Source organism: Callithrix jacchus, chromosome 1 (genome assembly GCF_049354715.1).
Source record: "Callithrix jacchus isolate 240 chromosome 1, calJac240_pri, whole genome shotgun sequence".
Classification (NCBI taxonomy): Eukaryota; Metazoa; Chordata; class Mammalia; order Primates; family Cebidae; genus Callithrix; species Callithrix jacchus.
This window is the reverse complement of record NC_133502.1, coordinates 95,704,472-95,724,136: the sequence shown is the minus strand read 5'-3', so window position 1 is coordinate 95,724,136 and position 19,665 is coordinate 95,704,472. Positions and strand designations below refer to the sequence as shown.

The following is a 19,665-nucleotide window of genomic DNA, read 5'->3' as shown; positions in this document are numbered from 1 at the left end:
TCTCTTCCATAAAATGAGAAAAAAAGAAATACAATGCTCAAGGTTGTCATAAAGATTTAATGACAATATATTGGAAAAATCTCTGTTTCACAATGGGCACACAACTAATGTTCACTGATGCTAAATCAAATACTAATCCAGTACCTTGATGTCTCCTATGGAGACCAGTAGTTCTGGACACTCAGTGATGATCAATATCAAAAGGTTCTGATTAAATTTGCCAAACTCGACCTGCTTACCTAATTTTAAGAAAGAAACTATTGTTAATTTAATTTCATGTTGTATATAAAATTGTGTTCTCTTGTAACTTCAGATTAATTTCATATCTTGGTTCGCACTCACACAAGTGTGTGTGTGTGTGTGTGCATGCCTGTTTATTCTAGTGACCCCCAAACCTAATTACATAGCAGAATCAAGGTGAGCCAGGCTCAGTGGATCATGCTTGCAATCCTAGCACTTTGGGAGGTAGATGCTGAGGTCGGCAGATCACTTGAGGCCAGGTGTTTGAGACCAGCCTGGCAAACATGGCCAAACACCGTCTCTACTAAAAATATAAAAAATTAGCTGGGCAAGGTGGTGCATGCCTGTAGTCCTCAGCTGCTTGGGAGGCTGAGGCACAAGAATCACTTGAACCCAGGAGGTGAAGGTTGCAGTGAGTTGAGATAGTACCAGTGCACTGCAGCCTGGGTGACAGAGTTAGACTCTGTCTCAGAAAAAAAAACAAAAAAAAAACACCCAGGGTGCTATTAAACACACAGTTTATAGTATAAAGATTTTGACTTGGCTAGGTATGGTGGCTCACACCTGTAATCCCAGCACTTTGGGAGGCCAAGGCGAGTGAATAACCTGAAGTCAGGAGTTTGAGACCAGCCTGACCAACACGGCGAAACCCTGTCTCTACTAAAAATACAAAAATTAGCCAGGTGTGGTGTCACATGCCTGTAATCCCAGCTACTTGGGAGGCTGAAATCCTCAGCCTTTCCTGCTACTTGGGAGGCAGGAAAATTGCTTGAACCCAGGAGGCGGAGGTTGCAGTGAGCCAAGATCGTGCTATTGCACTCCAGCCTCGGTGACAAGAGTGAAACTCTGTCTCAAAAAAAAAAAAAAAAAAGAGTTTGACTTGGTAAATCTGGAATATTTGGAGAGTTTCCAGTTTTACTAAGCTACCAGGTGATTCTTCAGTCATCAATGAATCACTTATAAAACTATTCACTGGACATTTCCTAAGAAATGTTTTCTTATGTAGACTGCAAAATAGCATCCATTTACCAAATTAAACTCTGAACTATATTGTTATTTCAGAAAGAAACACAGTATAGGAGGGTAAATCTTTTCTCTCTTGCCTTACTAGAATTAAAAGGAAGTAATAACATTCTGAAATTCTGTGAATGAAGGAATCTTGAGAAGAGAGAATGTTCTGCCAAATCTTGCCATTTGAATTATCTTCATTCACCATTTCAAAGGCACTCTCTGATGAAAGTCACAATACAAGAAGAGTCAAGCGTCAAGAAAAAAAAGCAGTGGCTCACACTTGTAATCCCAACCCTTTGGGAGGCCAAGGCGGGAGGATGGCTTAAAGCCAGGAGTTCGAGACTAGCCTAGGCAGCAAAGCAAGCAAGAACCTGGTCTATAGAAAGAAACAATAATTTAAACTAGCCTCTATAAAAATAAACCAAATTAGCCAGGCGTGGTACTATGCACCTGCAGTCCCAGCTACTCGGGAGGCTGAGGTGGGAGGATCGCTTGAGCCTGAGAGGTTGAGGCTGCAGTGAACCAAGACTGCACCACTGCATTGCAGCCTGGAAACACAGCAAGAGTCTGTTTCAAAAAAAAAAAAAACAATGAAACCCAATATCAACAGGACACGGAAAATGAGGCCAGTTAAGAGTAGTGCAGAGTTAGAGATCATCAGGCATCTATGCTTGCTTAGTGCAGGTTGAGCACTGGGTAACTCCATTCCATTTCAGCCAAAAGATAAAGGAAACCCTTGTGGGTTCACAGTTGCATCTATTAAAGAAAGTACATGCACTGTAAGAACCTTGAGTTATAGTGCTTTGTCTACCCAGGAATTCCCAAATGTTTGTTCATATTCTGTCAACATGATTCTACTACACATTTACTATACATTCTCTCTCTTTTTGAGACATTTACTATAAATTCTTAGTCAACATCTTCTGTTCCCTCCAAAAAAAAAAAAAAAAATTATAATAGTAATTAAAAGTACCCAGAAGCCCAGAGCCTGGGGAAAGGAGGGAATGGAGCATTCTAATGTCTTTCTGTTTGAGATGATGAAAAAGTTCTGGAAATGGGTAGTGGTGATGGTGGCACAACCTCCTAAATGTACTTAATGCCTGTGAATTAAGGGTATATTTTTAAATGGTTAAAATGGTAAATTTTATTTTATATATATGTTACCATAGACTAATAAAAAAAATGGGCCAGTATGTAAATCACATTGCCAAATCTTGCTAAGGAATCTGTCACCTTGGGGTGCAGGTGCTGGGACACATGTGACTGTAGAGTGTTTGTCGTGGTGGGCAAAACAAAGATTCAAATACATAACTGGATGGAAATGTAAAGCACTCCTTGACACTGGACAGAAGACTTCACTCCAACATACCTAGGCCAGTGTTTCTCAGACGTTAATGTGCAAACGGATCCCCAGGTGATCTTGATTCAGCAGACCTCTGTGGCGCCTAAAATCCTGCGTTTCAAAAGGGCTCCAGGTAATGCGTGAACATGAACCTTACTTAAAGTGGCAAGGCCAGGGCCGGGCGCATTGGCTCACGCCTGTAATCCCAGTACTTTGGGAGGCCCAGGCAGGCGGATTACGAGGTCAACAGATCAAGACCATCCTGGCCAACATGGTGAAACCCTGTCTTTACTAAAAATACAAAAATTAGCTGGGCATGGTGGCGCACACCTGTAGTCCCAGGAAATGAAGAGGATACGTAGTATCTCTCAGGTGAATTGGTTAAGGGCTTAACGCTTAACTTACCTACCGACCACGTTTGTGGAAACGCGTTCAGAAACCTGAATAGAAGGTCAGCCTGCGGAGGCCTCCCTGCGGAACCCGCCCACCTCCAGAACTGGGAAGCAGCCACAGACAATAAGGATAGCTGAGACACTGAGTTGCGCAGAAAGCCCTCGTGCAAACTTCAAAACAGTCTTGAAAATACCCTTCTCAAGCTCGAAGAATGCCTGGAATTCAGTGGCCTTTTTCCAACATAAAGATCTCCAACCCGGTTTTGACTGAGAGAACCCTACAGAAGAACTTTGCAGTGCAGCCTTGGAAAACTGACAACGCCAGTATATGCTGACAAGCTCGTCCCCTCCTTTACAAACGGGTCAGAAAGTGAAAAAAAAAATTGTTTAAATGTTTTCTAAGGCTCTGTCGCGTTAGGCTGGGGAGATCCCCGTAGTGCGGGCTGCGCGGGCAGGCGAACACCTCCGGAGCGGTACAGTCAGGCTCTCCGGAGTGCGGAGTTTTCAAGCCCCGCGGCGGAGGCTTAGCTGGCACTCAGGCAGCCCCACCAGCTTCCAATAACCAGCGCCGCCCTCCGCCCGCGTCACGCCAAGGCACCGGCTCCGGCCCCCTCCAGATACGACTGACTGAGCCAACAGAAACTCAAAGGCCCTTTTAATCTGGTAAAAGAGAAGCTCAGCAGAAAGTGAAACAGTTTCCGTCCCTTGAGTGAAAGGGTGCTAGGCCAGGGAGGAGGAAGAAGGTGGCTCCCAGACACCTGTGGCTGCCTCAGGGGCGTGCCCAGCCTCACCTGTTGATGATTCCCCCAGAGAGACCCTGTGAAACGCTGCCGCCCCCGGGGCGATGGGGAGGCAAAAGCCAGAGAGAAAAAGTAAATGCCGGATGAAGTACACCGCACACTGCAGAGAGACCTAGGGGACGTCAACTCCTATTTACTCGCGCTGCCCCTCTCCCCGACCTGCACAAACGATCCAGGGCGCCAGCGCGAATTCGCTTCCCGCAAATCCTTCCCTGGCCAAAGTCAGGACTGGAGGGAAGGCATCCCGGTGACGCCCGGGCACAGGCTGTAGCGCCTCGGCGGCTCTCCCAGGGCGCGCGGCAGGCAGCACCCGGGCCGGGTAGGGCGAGGGAGGAGGGTACTTGCCTGCAGCGGTGGCGGCCGCGGCCGGCAGTATCGGGCGCTGGGCGAAGGCGAGGACGGCTCTTTGGGGCGCCGGGCTGCGCGGCGCTAGCTGCTGGGCTGTTGTCCCCTGCGCTCCCCGAGCGCTTGGCTGGCAGCACTTCACCCGAGCCTGAGTTTGGGAGGCTCCTCGGGGATGGGCGGACGCCAGCGGCCTCCGCGGCTGCTCCTGTGTATTATTGTGACTCGGGCTATTTCCTGTTTAGAGGTTTGAGAGAAGGGGGGAAAAAATCCAGTGTGGGGGCAGGGGGAGTTGGGCGGTGGCGAGCCGGAGAGCCGCGGCCGGGAGGGGAAGGAGGTGGGCGGCGGTCGTCACCTGCTGCCTCGCGACTGGAGGGTTCTGGACACCCGAGCCCGGGGAGGGAGGCGCAGCTGCTTGCAGTGCTACTTTAGGGTGTCGGGAAGGGCGGCGAGGGTGGGCCTGCACGCACGCCACCCAGCGGCAGGGCAGGGGCCGCGGCCGCCTTGGCGACCTTTGTCACCGGAGGCCGCGCGCCCACTTTGCCGCCTCTCTTCTTGTACACAGAACTGCAGCTGAGCTTCCTCCCAGAGCGGGTGCAAGAGGAATTTGCTGGGCTTCTTTCTCTATGCGTGACCAGGTCCGCTTCCTGAGCCTCTCCAGGGTGTGGGCAAGGAGGAGGTCAGCTTCGCTTCCCTTCAAAGCCCCCAGGAAGCATGGTTATGGACCACTGCGGGTGCGCGGGGGGCTGGGACGGGGGAGGTGCCACTACTTTTATGGGGGTGGGGGAAGACAGGTTAATGATTTTAGTGGAAAGTTAACTTTTGCGACCAGCTTCCGTTTTCCTCCCCCCAGCCTCCGCTTAGCCGGGATCACTGGGTCCGAGGCCCCAATCCGGAAATACCGGTTCCTCCACCGGGACAATAGGTGAGGGTGGAGCGCTACCCAGGGAGCCTGCTTAGTCACTTCGGGAGTCCCTGTTCAGTCCGCAGGGCGGAACCTTCCCAGTACCCAGGCCTCCACCTGGCAAGCAGGTGCGCCTTCTGTTTAGCGTGGTCTTGTTAAAAACCCTGGGAAGAGAAAGGGGAGTTACTGTACAATCAGTAGAGTTTCTACGTCAGATGACAAAAAGTTCTGGAGATAGAGTGTGGGGATGTTTGCACAACAGTGTTAATATACTTAATAATGCTGTAACCAGCCAGGCGCAGTGGCTTACATCTGTAATCCCAGCACTTTGGGAGGCCGAGGCACGCGGGTCATTTAAGGTCAGGAGTTCAAAACTACGCTGGCCAACATTGTGAAACTTCGTCTCTACTAAAACTACAAAAATTAGTCTGGTGTGGTGGTGGGCACCTGTTATCCCAGCTACTTGGGAGGCTGAGGCAGGAGAATCGCTTGAGCTCGGGAGGCGGAGGCTGCAGTGAGCCGAGATCGCGCCGCTGCACTCCAGCCTGGGAGACAGAGTGAAACTCCATCTCAAAAAGAAAATACTACTACTACTAATGATGATGATGGTGTAACCGCCCAGTGGGTTCACCTTATCGGCTGCCTAGACAGAGCCAATTTATCAAGACAAGAGAATTGCAAGGCAAAAGAGTAATTCACGAAAAGCCAGCTGTGCAGGAGACTGGAGATTTATTATTATTCAAATCAGTTTCCCCTAGCATTCAGGGATCAAAGGTTTTTGTTTGTTTGTTTTTTGCTTGTTTTGTTTTGCTCGGCTCACTGCAACCTCCGCCCGAGTTGAAGCGATTCTCCTGCCTCAACCTCCTCCGGATTAGCTGGGATTACGGGCTCGCACCACCACGCCCAGCTAATTTTTGTATTTTTAGTAGAGACAGCTTTCACCACTTTGGCCAGGCTGCTCTAGAACTCCTGAGCTCAGGTGATCCACCCGCCTCGGCCTCCCAAAGTGCTGGGATTACAGGCATGAGCCACCGCAACCTGCACAGTTTTTAAAGATAATTTGGTGGGTAGGGGCTTGAGAAGTGGGGAGTGCTGATTGGTCAGGTTGGAGATGGAATCACAGGGGGTCGAAGTTAGCTTTTCTTATGTCTTCTGTTCCTACCTGGGATGGCAGAACTGGTTGGGCCAGGTTACTAGTCTGGGGGGCACAGCAGATTTGTCAAGTGCAGGGTCTGCAAAATATCTCAAGCACTGATCTTAGGTTTTACAATAGTGATGTTATCCACAGAAGCAATTTGGAGAGGTTCAGACCCTTGGAGACAAAGGCTGCATGACCCCTACATTGCAATTTCTAATCTTGTCGTGAATTTGTTAGTGGACCTCCAGCAAGAAGGGGGTCTTTTTAGGAAAGGACTGTGCTCAATTTTTTTCAGAGTCAAACCGTGGACTGAATTCCTTCCCAAAGCTAGTTCGGCCTACACACAGGAATGAACAAGGACAACTCAAGGGTTAGAAGCAAGATAGACTCAATTAGGTCTGATTTATTTCACTGTCATGATTATAGTTATAGTTTTGCAAAGGCCTTACACTGTACACTTAAAAATGGTTAAAACAGCCAGGCTCGGTGGCTCACACCTGTAATCCCAGCACTTGGGGAGGCCGAGGCAGGCGGATCATTTGAGGTCAGGAGTTCGAGACCAGCCTGGCCAATGCGGTGAAACCCCATCTCCACTAAAAATTCAAAAATTGTCCAGGCATAGTGGTGCACGCCTGTAATCCCAGCTACGCAGAATGTTGAGGCAGGAGAATTACTTGAACCTGGGAGGAAGAGGTTACAGTGAGCTGACATCATGCCATTGCACTCTGCACTCTGTTGCCTGGGCAACAGCGTGAGACTCCATCTCAAAAAATAAATAAAAAGGTTAAAATGGTATATTTTATGCTGTATATATTTTACCACACAGACAAAATCCTGGGTAGAATGCCATTACTTACTCCAGACAACTTTGCTTAGGACTGCCAAACCCTTCCCCTCCACACAAACCTTTGCCAGAAGTAATAAAATGAATAACAGTACTTTTTATAAAATTTAGGTTCCGGCCTGACATGGTAGCTCACACCTGTAATCCCAGCACTTTCGGAGGCCAAGGCAGGCGGATCACAGAGTCAGGAGTTTGAGACCAGCTTGGCCAATATGGTGAAACCCCATTTCTACTAAAAATACAAAAATTAGCTAAGCATAGTAGTGCGCGCCTGTAATCCCAACTCCTTGGGAGGCTGAGTCAGGAGAATTGCTTGAACCCAGGAGGCAGAAGTTGCAGTGAGATGAGATTGCACCACTGCACTCCAGCCTGGGTGACAGAGCAAGACAATGTCTCAAAAGAAAACAAAAACTTCTGATGATACCCATCAACAGCTTACTTCAACAAGAGGGAAGACCCAGCCTGAAGGACACTGCAATTTTAAGAAAGATGAACAGGGCCAGGCGCAGTGGCTCACGCCTGTAATTCCTGCACTTTTGGGAGGCTGAGGCGGGTGGATCACAAGACAAGAGATCGAGACAATCCTGGTCAACATGGTGAAACCCCGTCTCTACTAAAAATACAGGAGGCTGAGGCAGGAGAATTGCCTGAACCCAGGAGGCGGAGGTTGTGGTGAGCCGAGATCGCGCCATTGCACTCCAGCCTGGGTAACAAGAGCGAAACTCCGTTTCAAAAGAAAAAAAGAAAGATGAACAATAGTTTGTCAGAAACTAAGGTGTTAACAAAGAAATAAAATTGTTTATAGGATGTTACTGTTTCCCTAGGAAAGCAGGAACACACATAAGTGCATTTGCTTTTTTTTAATGAAAGGATAAATTATTAAATAAAATGGAAACCTGTAAGAGAGGGAGGGACCAGGATGGAAGTGACAAGGATCAAAGCTAGACTTCTCAGAATATACCATGATTTGGCCAGGCACCTGTAATCCCAGCACTTTGGGAGGTCGAAGTGGGTAGATGACAAGGTCAGGAGTTCAAGACCAGCCTGGCCAAAATGGTGAAACCCCGTCTCTACTAAAAATACAAAATAATTAGCCGGGTGTGGTGGCAGGCACCTGTAATCCCAGCTACTCAGGAGGCTGAGGCAGAGAATTGCTTGAACCCCGAAGGCAGAGTTGCAGTGAGCCAAGATTGTGCCACTGCAGTCCAGCCTGGGTGATACAGTGAGACTCCATTTCAAAAAAAAAAAAAAAAGAATATACCATGTTTTGTGGATTGACTTTGAAATGATATAATTGTTTTACATTCTTATGAAACAAAATTAAAACAAAATGCAACATACAAACACTGGTATCTAGTCCATAGCTTGACAGTGTAAAGGGAAATTATATAAAGTGACTTTAAAACAATGATTGCCAGGCGCAATGGCTCATCCTGTAATCTCAGCACTCTGGGAGGCTGAGGCAGGAGGATCACCTGACATCAGGAGTTGAAGACCAGCATGTTCAACGTAGTGAAACCCCATCTCTAGCTGGATGTGGTGGCGCACGCCTGTAATTCCAGCTACTCAGGAGACTGAGGCAGGAGAATCACTTGAACCCAGGAGGCAGAGGTTGCAGTGAGCCCAGATCACACCACTGCACTTCAGCTGGATGACAGAGCAAGAAAACCCACAATTATTTGACTCTATATCCTTTGGAGATATACTAAGGACAAAGAGAATTTTAAGGAAAAAAAAACTATAACCTTTTTCAGTAATCATAATGTTAGCAGTAATTATGTTAATATCCTTAGAAATCAAGATTTTTTTCAGTGTAAAAGATAAATATAAAATCAAAGAAGTTGAGAAATATTAAAATTTGAGTTAGAATTATTATTTAGAACTCATGATCTAATTTTCTTAAAATAAATAAATAAATGAAATGAATAAAGTCCAAGATCTACTCACTGAAAACAAACAATAACAAACCTGATAGGAATAGGTATCCTTAGATCCCACACTATGCTCTCAAAATACCATTTTCCCTTAAAAGGATCTAGCTCTCCTTGGAGATGTGGTTGATAATAGGTCTAGACTAAGAAGTATGCCAAATAACCCTGGAATATCTTGTCAATTCAGAAAGCAAGGGAGCTCTCAGAAACAAATAAATTTACTTGAAATGTCACCCAGAATCATTTTGTAGAAACTCCCACTGGCCAAAGTGGAATAAATTTGAGCATCAATAAGAAAATTAATAGCAATAAATTGAGATATATTAAATATTTGTATATCCATGAGTCATAAGGATACTTTAAAAAAATTTTTAATTGCTCAACTTTGGAAATACAATAAAATGAATTCATTATTTTGAAAGCCAGTAAATGGTAAATAAAGGCAAAGAATTGCACATTTTGCCTGCCTTTTCTGGAGCTAACATTTCTTATGTACCATTTCAGATCTTCTTGGCCTTGCCTGTCTTATTCCAGCCATTAGTGTAGCAACAAGTTCCAGGTGGGCTCGGACCAGCTTCATGCAGGGGCAAACTTTAAAAACCTTATCTTTTGGCCTGGCGTGGTGTCTCACGCTTGTAATCCCAGCACTTTGGGAGGCCAACGTGGGCGGATCACAAGGTCAGGAGTTTGAGACTAGCCTGGCCAACATGGCGAAACTCCGTCTCTCCTAAAAATACAAAAATTAGCCAAGCGTGGTGGCGGGGGCCTGTAATCCCAGGGGAGACTGAGGCAGAAGTATCGCTTAAACCCAGAAAATGGAGGTTGCAGTGAGCAGAGATCGCACCATTGCACTCCAGCCTGGGCAACAAGAGCAAATCTCAAAAAACAAAACAAAAGAAACCTTACCTCTTTTTTCTTTTTTTTATAAAGATGAGGGTTCACCATGTCAGTCAGGCTGGTCTTGAACTCCCAATCTCAGGTGATCTGCCCGCCTTGGCCAAAATCTTACCTCTTACCTCCCATTCCAGGGGTTCTCTCTTAATGACAGTGTGGGGATCCATGGAAGCTATCTGGGTACCCATGCACCCACCACCCTGAAGTGTGGGTGACTTAATGTTTCATGGTCTAACCTTTAACCAGTGGGGGATAGGAACTGATAAACCTTCCTTCCTTTTCCTCCCAAGATTAAAGAGCCTGAGACTCATTCTATACAATTCATAGGGTCACACACAGCCAACCAGTCAGGAACCAGAAGCAGCAGCCTACTCAGTGAGGATCCCTTGAATTGGTTCTCCTGCTTCCCCATCCCTCACTTCTTTTCCTAGGATAGCATTCCCTAGTCAAGCTTTTCTTGCTAGACTCTGCTTCCTGGAAGACCCAGGCTAAGATGTGTATGCACCACCTGTATCTCAGGGTAACTGAAGGGTATGAGGAAATTATGTCAGCCAATAAATAAGGAATGACAACATTTGAATGACCAGCATTTTGTAAAACTCTAATAAAATAGTGGATCCAGGCAGTGGTCTTCATCAAATAGCCACTCACATCACAGAAAAGGAGATCGCCAGGTGCAGTAGGTACCATCTGATAGAAATAAACAACTACAAGTGAAATATTCTTGCCAAAAAGTACAAACTTGAGTCTGACCCTGCATCTATATCCAACTAACTGTTTAGAAAAAGTCTTGGAATCAAGGAATGTGTTAAACAACACTACATTACTGCTAGGTACAATAAACGAAATCCAGGATGTAAGAAACTAAAAGGCAAATCACCCAGGCTGGGTGTAGTTAGTGCATGCCTGTGGTCCCATCTACTTGGGAGGGTGAGGTGGGAGGATCACTTGAGCCTGGGAAGTTTGAAGCTATGAGTTGTGATTACGCCACTGTGCTCCAGCTTGGATGAAAGAGTGAGACCCAGTATCAAAAAAAATAAATAAATAAAAAGACAAATCACCCAGTTTCCTCATGTAGCAAGGCATTAAAAAAAGATGGAGGAGAAGCCTACAGATTAAAAGACTCAAGAGAGATCAGTGAAATACAATGTATAAATTTTGTTTGGATCCTGGTTAAAAAAAGCCAACCTCTAGAAAAAATTATGAGATATTTGAAGAAATAGTATATTCCCTAAGTCGGTAAAAATTTAGGAAAATTATTTAATGGCATGTTTTATTCACATACCATTGATTTAGTGTATAGAGTTGATGTTGCTACTACATGTGTTTTAGTGGCATATTTCTTTATTTTTATTTTTTTGAGACAAGGTCTCACTGTCACCCAGGCTGAAGGGCAGTGGCATGATCTCGGCTCACTGCAACCTCCACCTCCCAGATTCAAATGATTTGGCTGCCTCAGCCTCCCAAGTAGCTGGGATTCCAGACACCTGCCACCAAGCCCAGCTAATTATTTGTTTTTAGTAGAGATGGCATTTCGCCATGTCGGTCAGGCTGGTCTTGTACTCTACCTCAGGTGATCTAACCACCTTCAGACTCCCAAAGTGCTGGGATTACAGGTATGAGCCACTGCACCTGGCCTTTTTTTTTTTTCTCATGGAGTCTTGCTCTTTTGCCTAGGCTGGAGTACAGTGGAGAGATCTCACCTCATTGCAACTTCCACCTCCCATGTTCAAGCGATTCTCCTGCCACAGCCTCTCGAGTACCTGGGGATTACAGGTGCCTGCCACCACCCCTGGCTAATTTTTGTATTTTCAGTAAAGTTAGGGGTTTCCCCATGTTGGCCAGGCTGATCTCAAACTTCTAACCTCAAGTAATCCTCCTGCTTCAGCCTTCCATTGTGCTGGAATTACAGGCGTGAGCCACCGCACCCAACCTTGTCTAATTTTGTTCTGTATCTGAAATAAAATGAACATTTCAAAGAAGACTTGGATTGTTCTGGAATGTGTTCAGGTAGAAAGAAGGAGACTCTGGCGGTCGGGTGCAGTGGCTCACGCCTATAATTCCAGCACTTTGGGAGGCCAAGGCGGGTGGATCACGAGGTCAAGAGATCCTGGTCAACAAGGTGAAACACTGTCTCTACTAAAAAATACAAAAATTAGCTAGGCATGGTGGCGCACGCTTGTAGTCCCAGCTACTCAGGAGGCTGAGGCAGGAGACTTGCTTGAACCCAGGAGGCGGAGGTTGCGGTGAGCCGAGATCGCGTCGTTGCACTCCAGCCTGGGTAACAAGAGCGAAACTCCATCTCAAAAAAAAAAAAAAAAGAAAAAGAAAGAAAGAAAGAGAGAGAGAAAGAAAAAGAAAGAAAGAAAGAAAGAAAGAAAGAAAGAAAGAAAGAAAGAAAAGAAAAGAAAGAAGAAAAAGAGAAAAGAAAGGAACTCTGGCAAGCATAGGTGGTAACTGACATCATCTTTGTTTTTCTTGTCATTGTAGGCGCATGCTGCATATATTTCCTTGTCTATATTTTTCTGTAATCAGCAAAGCAGCATTTTCAATAGCTAATAAACATCTCCACTTTGACAACTGAGCATTTCAAAATCTGCCCAGGGAAATAAAATGGTAGGCCTCTTTGGGTTACAGGGGCAGTACTAGAAAAATGGAGCAGGAACTCTGAGTTCCGACTTGGTGCTCAGCAGAGCCTCCCTCCCTGATACTGACACCAAGGCAGTCCCATAGAAGCAATCAAACCTTTTTAGGAGACAAAGCTCTATTCTGTGCCTCTTATGACAGGGAGCTCTTGTGTTCTGTGTCCCAAGGTTCTGAAATCAATACTAAGCTTCACCTGCAGGCTGGATAACAAGAAAGGGAAAGAATCAAATCTAAGTGGAAAGTGGGGCACTTGCCTTGACAGGACTAATGTTTTCATAGTTTTTTCCTTAGAAACGGAGTCTTGCTATGTCACCGAGGCTGGACTTGAACTCCTGGGCTCAAATGATCCTCCTACTTTAGCATCCTGAGTGGCTGGGACTATGGGCAACACTGTGCTGGGCAGGACCAATGTTTTCTTTTTTTTTTTTTTTTTTGAGACGGAGTTTCGCTCTTGTTACCCAGGCTGGAGTGCAATGGCGCGATCTCGGCTCACCGCAACCTCCCCCTCCTGGGTTCAGGCAATTCTCCTGCCTCAGCCTCCTGAGTAGATGGGATTACAGGCACACGCCACCATGCCCAGCTAATTTTTTGTATTTTTAGGAGAGACGGGGTTTCACCGTGTTGACCAGGATGGTCTCAATCTCTTGACCTCGTGATCAACCCGCCTTGGCCTCCCAAAGTGTTGGGATTACAGGTTTGAGCCACCGTGCCCAGCCAGTGTTTTCTTTACTGGCAATTGGGGTAATATGGAGCCCCAGAAACAGCCCTGTTGGCTTTGCCACCTGCTGCCTGTGTGATGTGAGTTATGCATTTAACTTCTTCAAGTTTCAACTTCAGTCTCCTCATCCTTTGACTCAGCAACTCCAGTCTTAAGCATCTATCTCAAAAAACAATACTCACACAAGTATTGAAAGAGATAGACCTGGCATGGTGGCTCATACCTGCAATCCCAGCACTTTCGGAGGCCAAGGTGGGTGGATCACCTGAGGTTCAGGAGTTCGCAACTAGCCTGGCTAACAGGGTGAAACCCTGTCTCTACCAAAAACACACACAGATGGGACTTTGGGAGGTCGAGGCAGGTGGATCACAAGGTCAGGAGATCGAGACCCTCCTGGTCAACAAGGTGAAACCCCATCTCTACTAAAAATACAAAAATTAGCTGGGCATGGCGGTGCGCGCCTGTAGTCCCAGCTACTCGGGAGGCTGAGGCAGGAGAATTGCTTGAACCCAGGAGGCAGAGGTTGCGATGAGCCGAGATCGTGCCATTGCACTCCAGTCTGGGTAATGACAGCGAAACTCCGTCTCAAACACACACACACACACAAATAAAAATTAGCTGGGCATGGTGGCAGACACCTGTAATCCCAGCTACTCGGGAGGCTGAGGCAGGAGAATCGCTTGAACCTGGGAGGCGGAGGTTGCAGTGAGCTGAGATCACACCATTGCACTCCAGCCTGGGCAACAAGAGCAAAAGTCTGTCTCAAAAAAAAAAAAAAAAAGAAAGAAAGAAGGAGATAAATTTAAAAATGCTTATTCCTATGTATCTGAAATAGCAAAAATTAAAATTAGATTTTCAGCCACCAAAAGAATGGCTAAATAAACAATAGTACACAATTTCATGTGTTAAATGTCTTTCTGTATGGACTATTCAGATGTTTGCTTTGGTTCCAAAATGAATATCCAATTAAAGTTACAAATCTAAAACTCTAGTTCTCTAGGTTTTATCACATTTGCTTGATTATTCTATTTTATAAAAGTAGCATTGTTTCACTTACATTATTTTATTATGCAATATTTGATATATATAAAATAATATAAGTACCATCTATGTAAGCTTAAGAGTATACAATAAAATGAATACATGAACTCACCATGTAATTTATGCAGAAAGCATTGCCATTGCTTTTAAAGCCGCCATGTATCTTCCAAATCCTAAACCCATCTTCTTCATCCATTTCGAGGTAACCACCATCCTAAATTATGCATTCATTAAAAAAAAAAAACGGTTTTAACAAATATGTACATCTTCCTAACCAATACGTTGTTTGGATTAGCTTGGTTTTGAGCTTCTGTATAAATATGGAATCACATATAGTCTTCTGCAGCCAGGTCTTTTCACTGCAAATTATATTGCCAAGATTTATTCCAGTTGTTGGATTTATTTTTTTTTTTAATGTTTTTCATGGCTTTTTATGAAATGGAGTTTCACTCTTATCACTCAGGCTGGAGTGCAATGGTGCAATCTCGGCTCACCACAACCTTCACCTCCCAGGTTCAAGTGATTCTCCTGCCTCAGTCTCCTGAGTAGCTGGGATTACAGGCATGTGCCACCACACCTGGCTAATTTTGTAATTTTTTTAGTAGAGATGGGGTTTCTCCATGTTGGCCAGGCTGGTGTCGAACTCCTGTCCTCAGGTGATCTGCCCGCCTTGGCCTCCCAAAGCGCTGGGATTACAGGCGTGAGCCACCAAGCCCAGCAGATATAGCTGTATTTCATCCAATTTTACTGCTGTATGGTATCCTGGTTTTGTGTTTTTGTTTTGTTTGTTAAGATGGAGTCTCACTGTGTCACCCAGACTGGAGGGCAGTGGCACGATCTCAGCTCACTGCAAGTCCCGCCTCCCAGGTTCAAGTGATTCTTTTTTATTTTTTGGGCGGGAGGTAGGGGGCGCTGAGTCCCGCTCTGTCACCCAGGCTGGAGTACAGTGTTGCGATCATGGCTCACTGCAACCTCCACCTCCTGGTTCAAGCGATTCTCCTGCCTCAGCCTCCTAAGTAGCTGGGATTACAGATGCCTGCCACTACACATGGCTAATTTTTGTATTTTTAGTAGAGACAGGGTTTCACCATGTTGGTCAGTTTGGTCTCAAACTCCTGATCTCAGGTGATCCACCCACCTCGGCCTCCCAAAGTGTTGGGATTATAGGGGTGAGCCACCAGGCCTGGCAGGTTCAAGTGATTCTTGTGCCTCAGCCTCCGAGTAGCTGGAATTACAGGTGTGCACCATCATACATGATTAATTTTTGTATTTTTAGTAGAGACAAGGTTTTGCCATGTTGGCCAGGCTGGTCTTGAACTTCTGGCCTCAAGTGATCTGCCGGCCTTGACCTCCCAGAGTGCTGGGATTACAGGCATGAGCCACCACACCTGGCTGATGTCCTGCTTTTATATTTGATTTAAAATCTTTCTTTGGGGTCAGGCACGATGGCTCATGGCTGTAATCCCAGCACTATAGAAGGCAGAGGAAGGAGGATTGCTTGAAGCCAGGAGTTTGAAACCAGCCTGGGGAACAAAGCAAGACCCTGTCTCTACAAAAACACATAAAATCTAAATATAAATAAATAAATAAATTTTCCTTTAGATAAAAAGATGCCCACCTTCTAGTGGATGATTACTTTCTTTTTTATTGTATTTTTGAGATGGAGTCTTACTCACTCTGTTGCCCAGGCTAGACTGCAGTAATTCCATCCCGCTCACTGCAACCCCTGCCTCCTGGGTTCAAGCAACTCTCCTGCCTCAGCCTCCCTCAGCTGGGATTACATATGTGCACCAGCACAACCAGCTAATTTTTGTATTTTTAGTAGAGACAGGATTTTGCCATCTTGACAAGGTTGGTCCCAAACTCCTGACCTCAAGTGATCCACCCACCTAAGTAAGCCTCCCAAAGTGCTGGCTTTACAGGCATGAGCCACCACTCTCCGCCAGACAATTACTGTCTTAGTGAACTTTGGAGAAAAGATCTCAGATGACCTCAAGATCGGATTTTGTATACCGTTGGAGTGAGTTCTTTTCACTCACCAAGGAAATACATGTATCATTCCAGTCATTTGGGGTTTTGCTTTCTAAGTACGTTTGAAGTTGCACAACTACCAGCAAATACATCTGGCTGGAACTCACTAAACTCTGTTGGTACTTAAATCATTTCATAATTTTAAGAGGGGGTAAACATATAGCCCATACTCCAGGATTTCTAATTTGGTTTCTACTCAGAAATTGGTACCCTCCATGAAGGTCAAACACTTGAACAGATTTTACCTTCCTTTGGCTCTTATGATGTGGTAATGTCTTTTCTTTTTTTCTTTTTTTTTTTTTTTGAGACGGAGTTTCGCTCTTGTTACCCAGGCTGGAGTGCAATGGCGCAATCTCGGCTCACCGCAACCTCCGCCTCCTGGGCTCAGGCAATTCTCCTGCCTCAGCCTCCCGAGTAGCTGGGATTACAGGCACGCGCCACCATGCCCAGCTAATTTTTTGTATTTTTAGTAGAGACGGGGTTTCACCATGTTGACCTGGATGATCTCAATCTCTTGACCTTGTGATCCACCCACCTCGGCCTCCCAAAGTGCTGGGATTACAGGCGTGAGCCACCGCGCCCGGCCCCGGTAATGTCTTTTCTTTCTAATTCTTAATACTTTGAGACTTGATGAGTTCTGCTTCTTTTCATATGCTTCTCATATTAAAACCACGTAACTCTAGCAGATATTAATGGCAGCCAATGAATGTGGTAACAGCCTAGTGGAAAGTATATGGACATTTACTAATCTTTCCACTATTTTGTATGCTTGAAATTTTTTCTATATAAAAATATGGGGATTTATCCTGCCAGTAGCCAAGTCTACAACATTGAATTCAACCCTCCCAAGACTGTGGGCATTGATGATCTGACTGGGGAGCCTCTCATTCAGCATGAAGATGATAAGCCAGAGATGGTTAACAAGAGATTAAAGGCTTATGAAACCCAAACAAATCCAGTCCCAGAATATTACCAGAAAAAAAGAGATGTTGGAAACATTCTCCAGAACAGAAATCAATAAGATTTGGCTCTATGTATATGCTTTTCTACAAACTAAAGCTCCACAAACAAGCCAGAAATCTTCAGTTACTCCATGAGGAGAAATGTGTGTAACTATTAACTGTAAGATGGGCAGACCTCCTAGTCCTTGCATTTAGAAGCTACTTTTCCTAAGACTTCCAATATGTATTAATTCTTTGAAAATTATATTACTTTTATTTCTACTGATTTTATTCTGGATACTAAGGATGTCTCGAATGAGTCAGATACTAAGATTCATCCTTTGAAATCAACTAGTGTGTTTTATACAATTATCCTCAAAACATCAGTGATGACTGAACTTTTAAAACATGTGTTACAGCAAAATTAAAAGAGTGTTTGGTAGTAATCTAACTTTTTGTTCAGGTAAGTAGTTGATAAAGTTTTCATATTTTTCTGGGAAAGTTAAAAAACAGTTACATGTCATTTGGCGAAAATATGTGATCAGAAATTTTTGCATAGATTGATGCCAAAAAAGACATTTCTAGCATTGTGGAACATGGTGGGACACTATATAAATTCCAGAAAGAAAGCAACTGGATTTACAGATTTGTTGTAAAACACAAATTCACTGCTGCCTTTACACTAAGAAATGCATATGCTAACTATATATGCTGTTTTTATTTTGTTGTTATGCATACTTACACTTTACTCAGAATTTTCAATTAGCTAAAAAATGTATCAATTAACATAGAGAAAAATATTACTTTAAGATGGCTTGTTTCTTTTGAAAATACATACGTACTGAGGGTCATGATTTATGTCAGAAATTGAGATTAGAAGGCCGGGCGCGGTGGCTCACGCCTATAATCCCAGCACTTTGGGAGGCCGAGGCGGGTGGATCACGAGGTCAAGAGATCGAGACAATCCTGGTCAGCAAGGTGGAAACCCCCTCTCTACTAAAAATACAAAAATTAGCTGGGCATGGTGGCACGTGCCTGTAGTCCCAGCTACTCGGGAGGCTGAGGCAAGAGAATTGCTTGAACCCAGGAGGCGGAGGTTGCAGTGAGCCGAGATCGTGCCATTGCACTCCAGTCTGGGTAACAACAGAGAAACTCTATCTCAAAAAAAAAAAAAAAGATAAAGAAATTGACATTAGAAGTCCTTGGATAAGCATTAAAGTTGAATGAATTTTCAACAAAATGTAATTAAAGTCTATATGTTTTCAGATGTTAAAAAAAAATTTGGGGAGGGGGATTGAATTGCAATGAATTTTAGATGTCTTTAGTGGCTTCTTCTGATTTGGGGTCACAAGTTTTTAGCGTATTTCTGCCAACCAACTCTAAAGAATGCTCTCCATTAGTTAAAAAGGGTAAGTTAGTCCATATGGGCCAATATGCAAAGTTCTTCAAGACACATAGGTAAGGAAAAAGGCAACTTGCAAAACAATACATATACCTGTTTATGTAGTAAATACACATATATGCTAATAAGTAGAAAAAGAGCTGGAAAGAGGCTCAGCATCTTGGTAACAGTGGTTAACTGGAAAGGTGAGAGAGGTTATTTAGGGGAGGGAACAGTTGTAAAGACAAACTTGTACTTTTTTTTTTTTTTAATGAGGACAGGGTCTTGCGATGTTGCCCAGGCTGGTCTCCAACTCCTGGGCTCATGTGATTTACCCACTTCTGCCTCCCAAACTGCTGGGATTACAGACATGAGCCACCACACCTGGCCCACACCTGTACTTTTTAATGTACTCTTTTGAATTTAATTAAAAACCAAATACATTAAAACAAATACATGGGGTGGACTAGAAGATCTGCCAGATACCACTGGCTGACAGTTGTAGTGATTCTAATGGGATGGAGAAAGTCCCAAAGGGGACCCAGTGAGAGGTTGTGGTCAGGGTGTTCTGGTACTTCCTGAAGATTAAATAGGGCCAGCTGTACCTCTCAGAAACAGGATGGCCAAGGTTGCAAGGGTCATGTGACTGCTGAGTACTCTTTTGGCACTCCTTACTCCTCCCCAGCAACACCTGCCTGGCCTGAGGGCAAGGCTGCTCCTGAGCCTGGAGAAAACCTGGGTCCCTCCACCCAAAAACCTCCACCTTCTTTCTGAGCAGTGCCACAAATAGGTAAACATCCAACCTGTGGCTACCAGTCAGGTGTTCAGAAGAAAGGAAAGAGGAATAGCCAAGGACAGTCCCTCCTCCATGCTCAGCAATCACTGGGTTAAAGATTACTTTGGTCCTCTTTAGCACACTTTACGCCACTCTACTTTGGCTTGATGTTGTAAGTCATTCCATTTATAACTCTCCAAGGACTTTAGCGTTTACCTCTAGATTCATGGCTAGAATGGCTTTAAAGACATTTTTAACAAGCTTTTTTTTTTTTTTTTTGTATTTTAAAGCCAT

General features: G+C 44.8%; 2 protein-coding genes across 7 annotated transcripts in view; both read right to left on the bottom strand.

Annotated features, from left to right (window-relative positions):
* TJP2 (tight junction protein 2) overlaps positions 1-19,665 on the bottom strand; it is a 178,538-nt gene that overhangs the window by 135,876 nt on the left and 22,997 nt on the right. For 5 of the 6 annotated variants that reach the window (XM_035302977.3, XM_035303066.3, XM_035302981.3 and 2 more), the window contains exon 1: positions 4,131-4,574. The gene's annotated coding sequence lies outside the window, so the exon portion shown is untranslated. Of the gene's footprint in view, positions 1-4,130; positions 4,575-14,355; positions 14,458-19,665 lie in introns of those variants that run through there. The other variant, XM_078367005.1, reaches the window with a different exon arrangement.
* The window catches only part of FXN (frataxin), an 83,022-nt gene continuing 77,712 nt past the window's right edge, over positions 14,356-19,665 (bottom strand). The window contains exon 5 of the mRNA XM_054255022.2: positions 14,356-14,457. Coding sequence (XP_054110997.1) covers positions 14,364-14,457 — 94 coding nt within the window. The 3' untranslated portion in view covers positions 14,356-14,363. The remainder of the gene's footprint in view (positions 14,458-19,665) is intronic.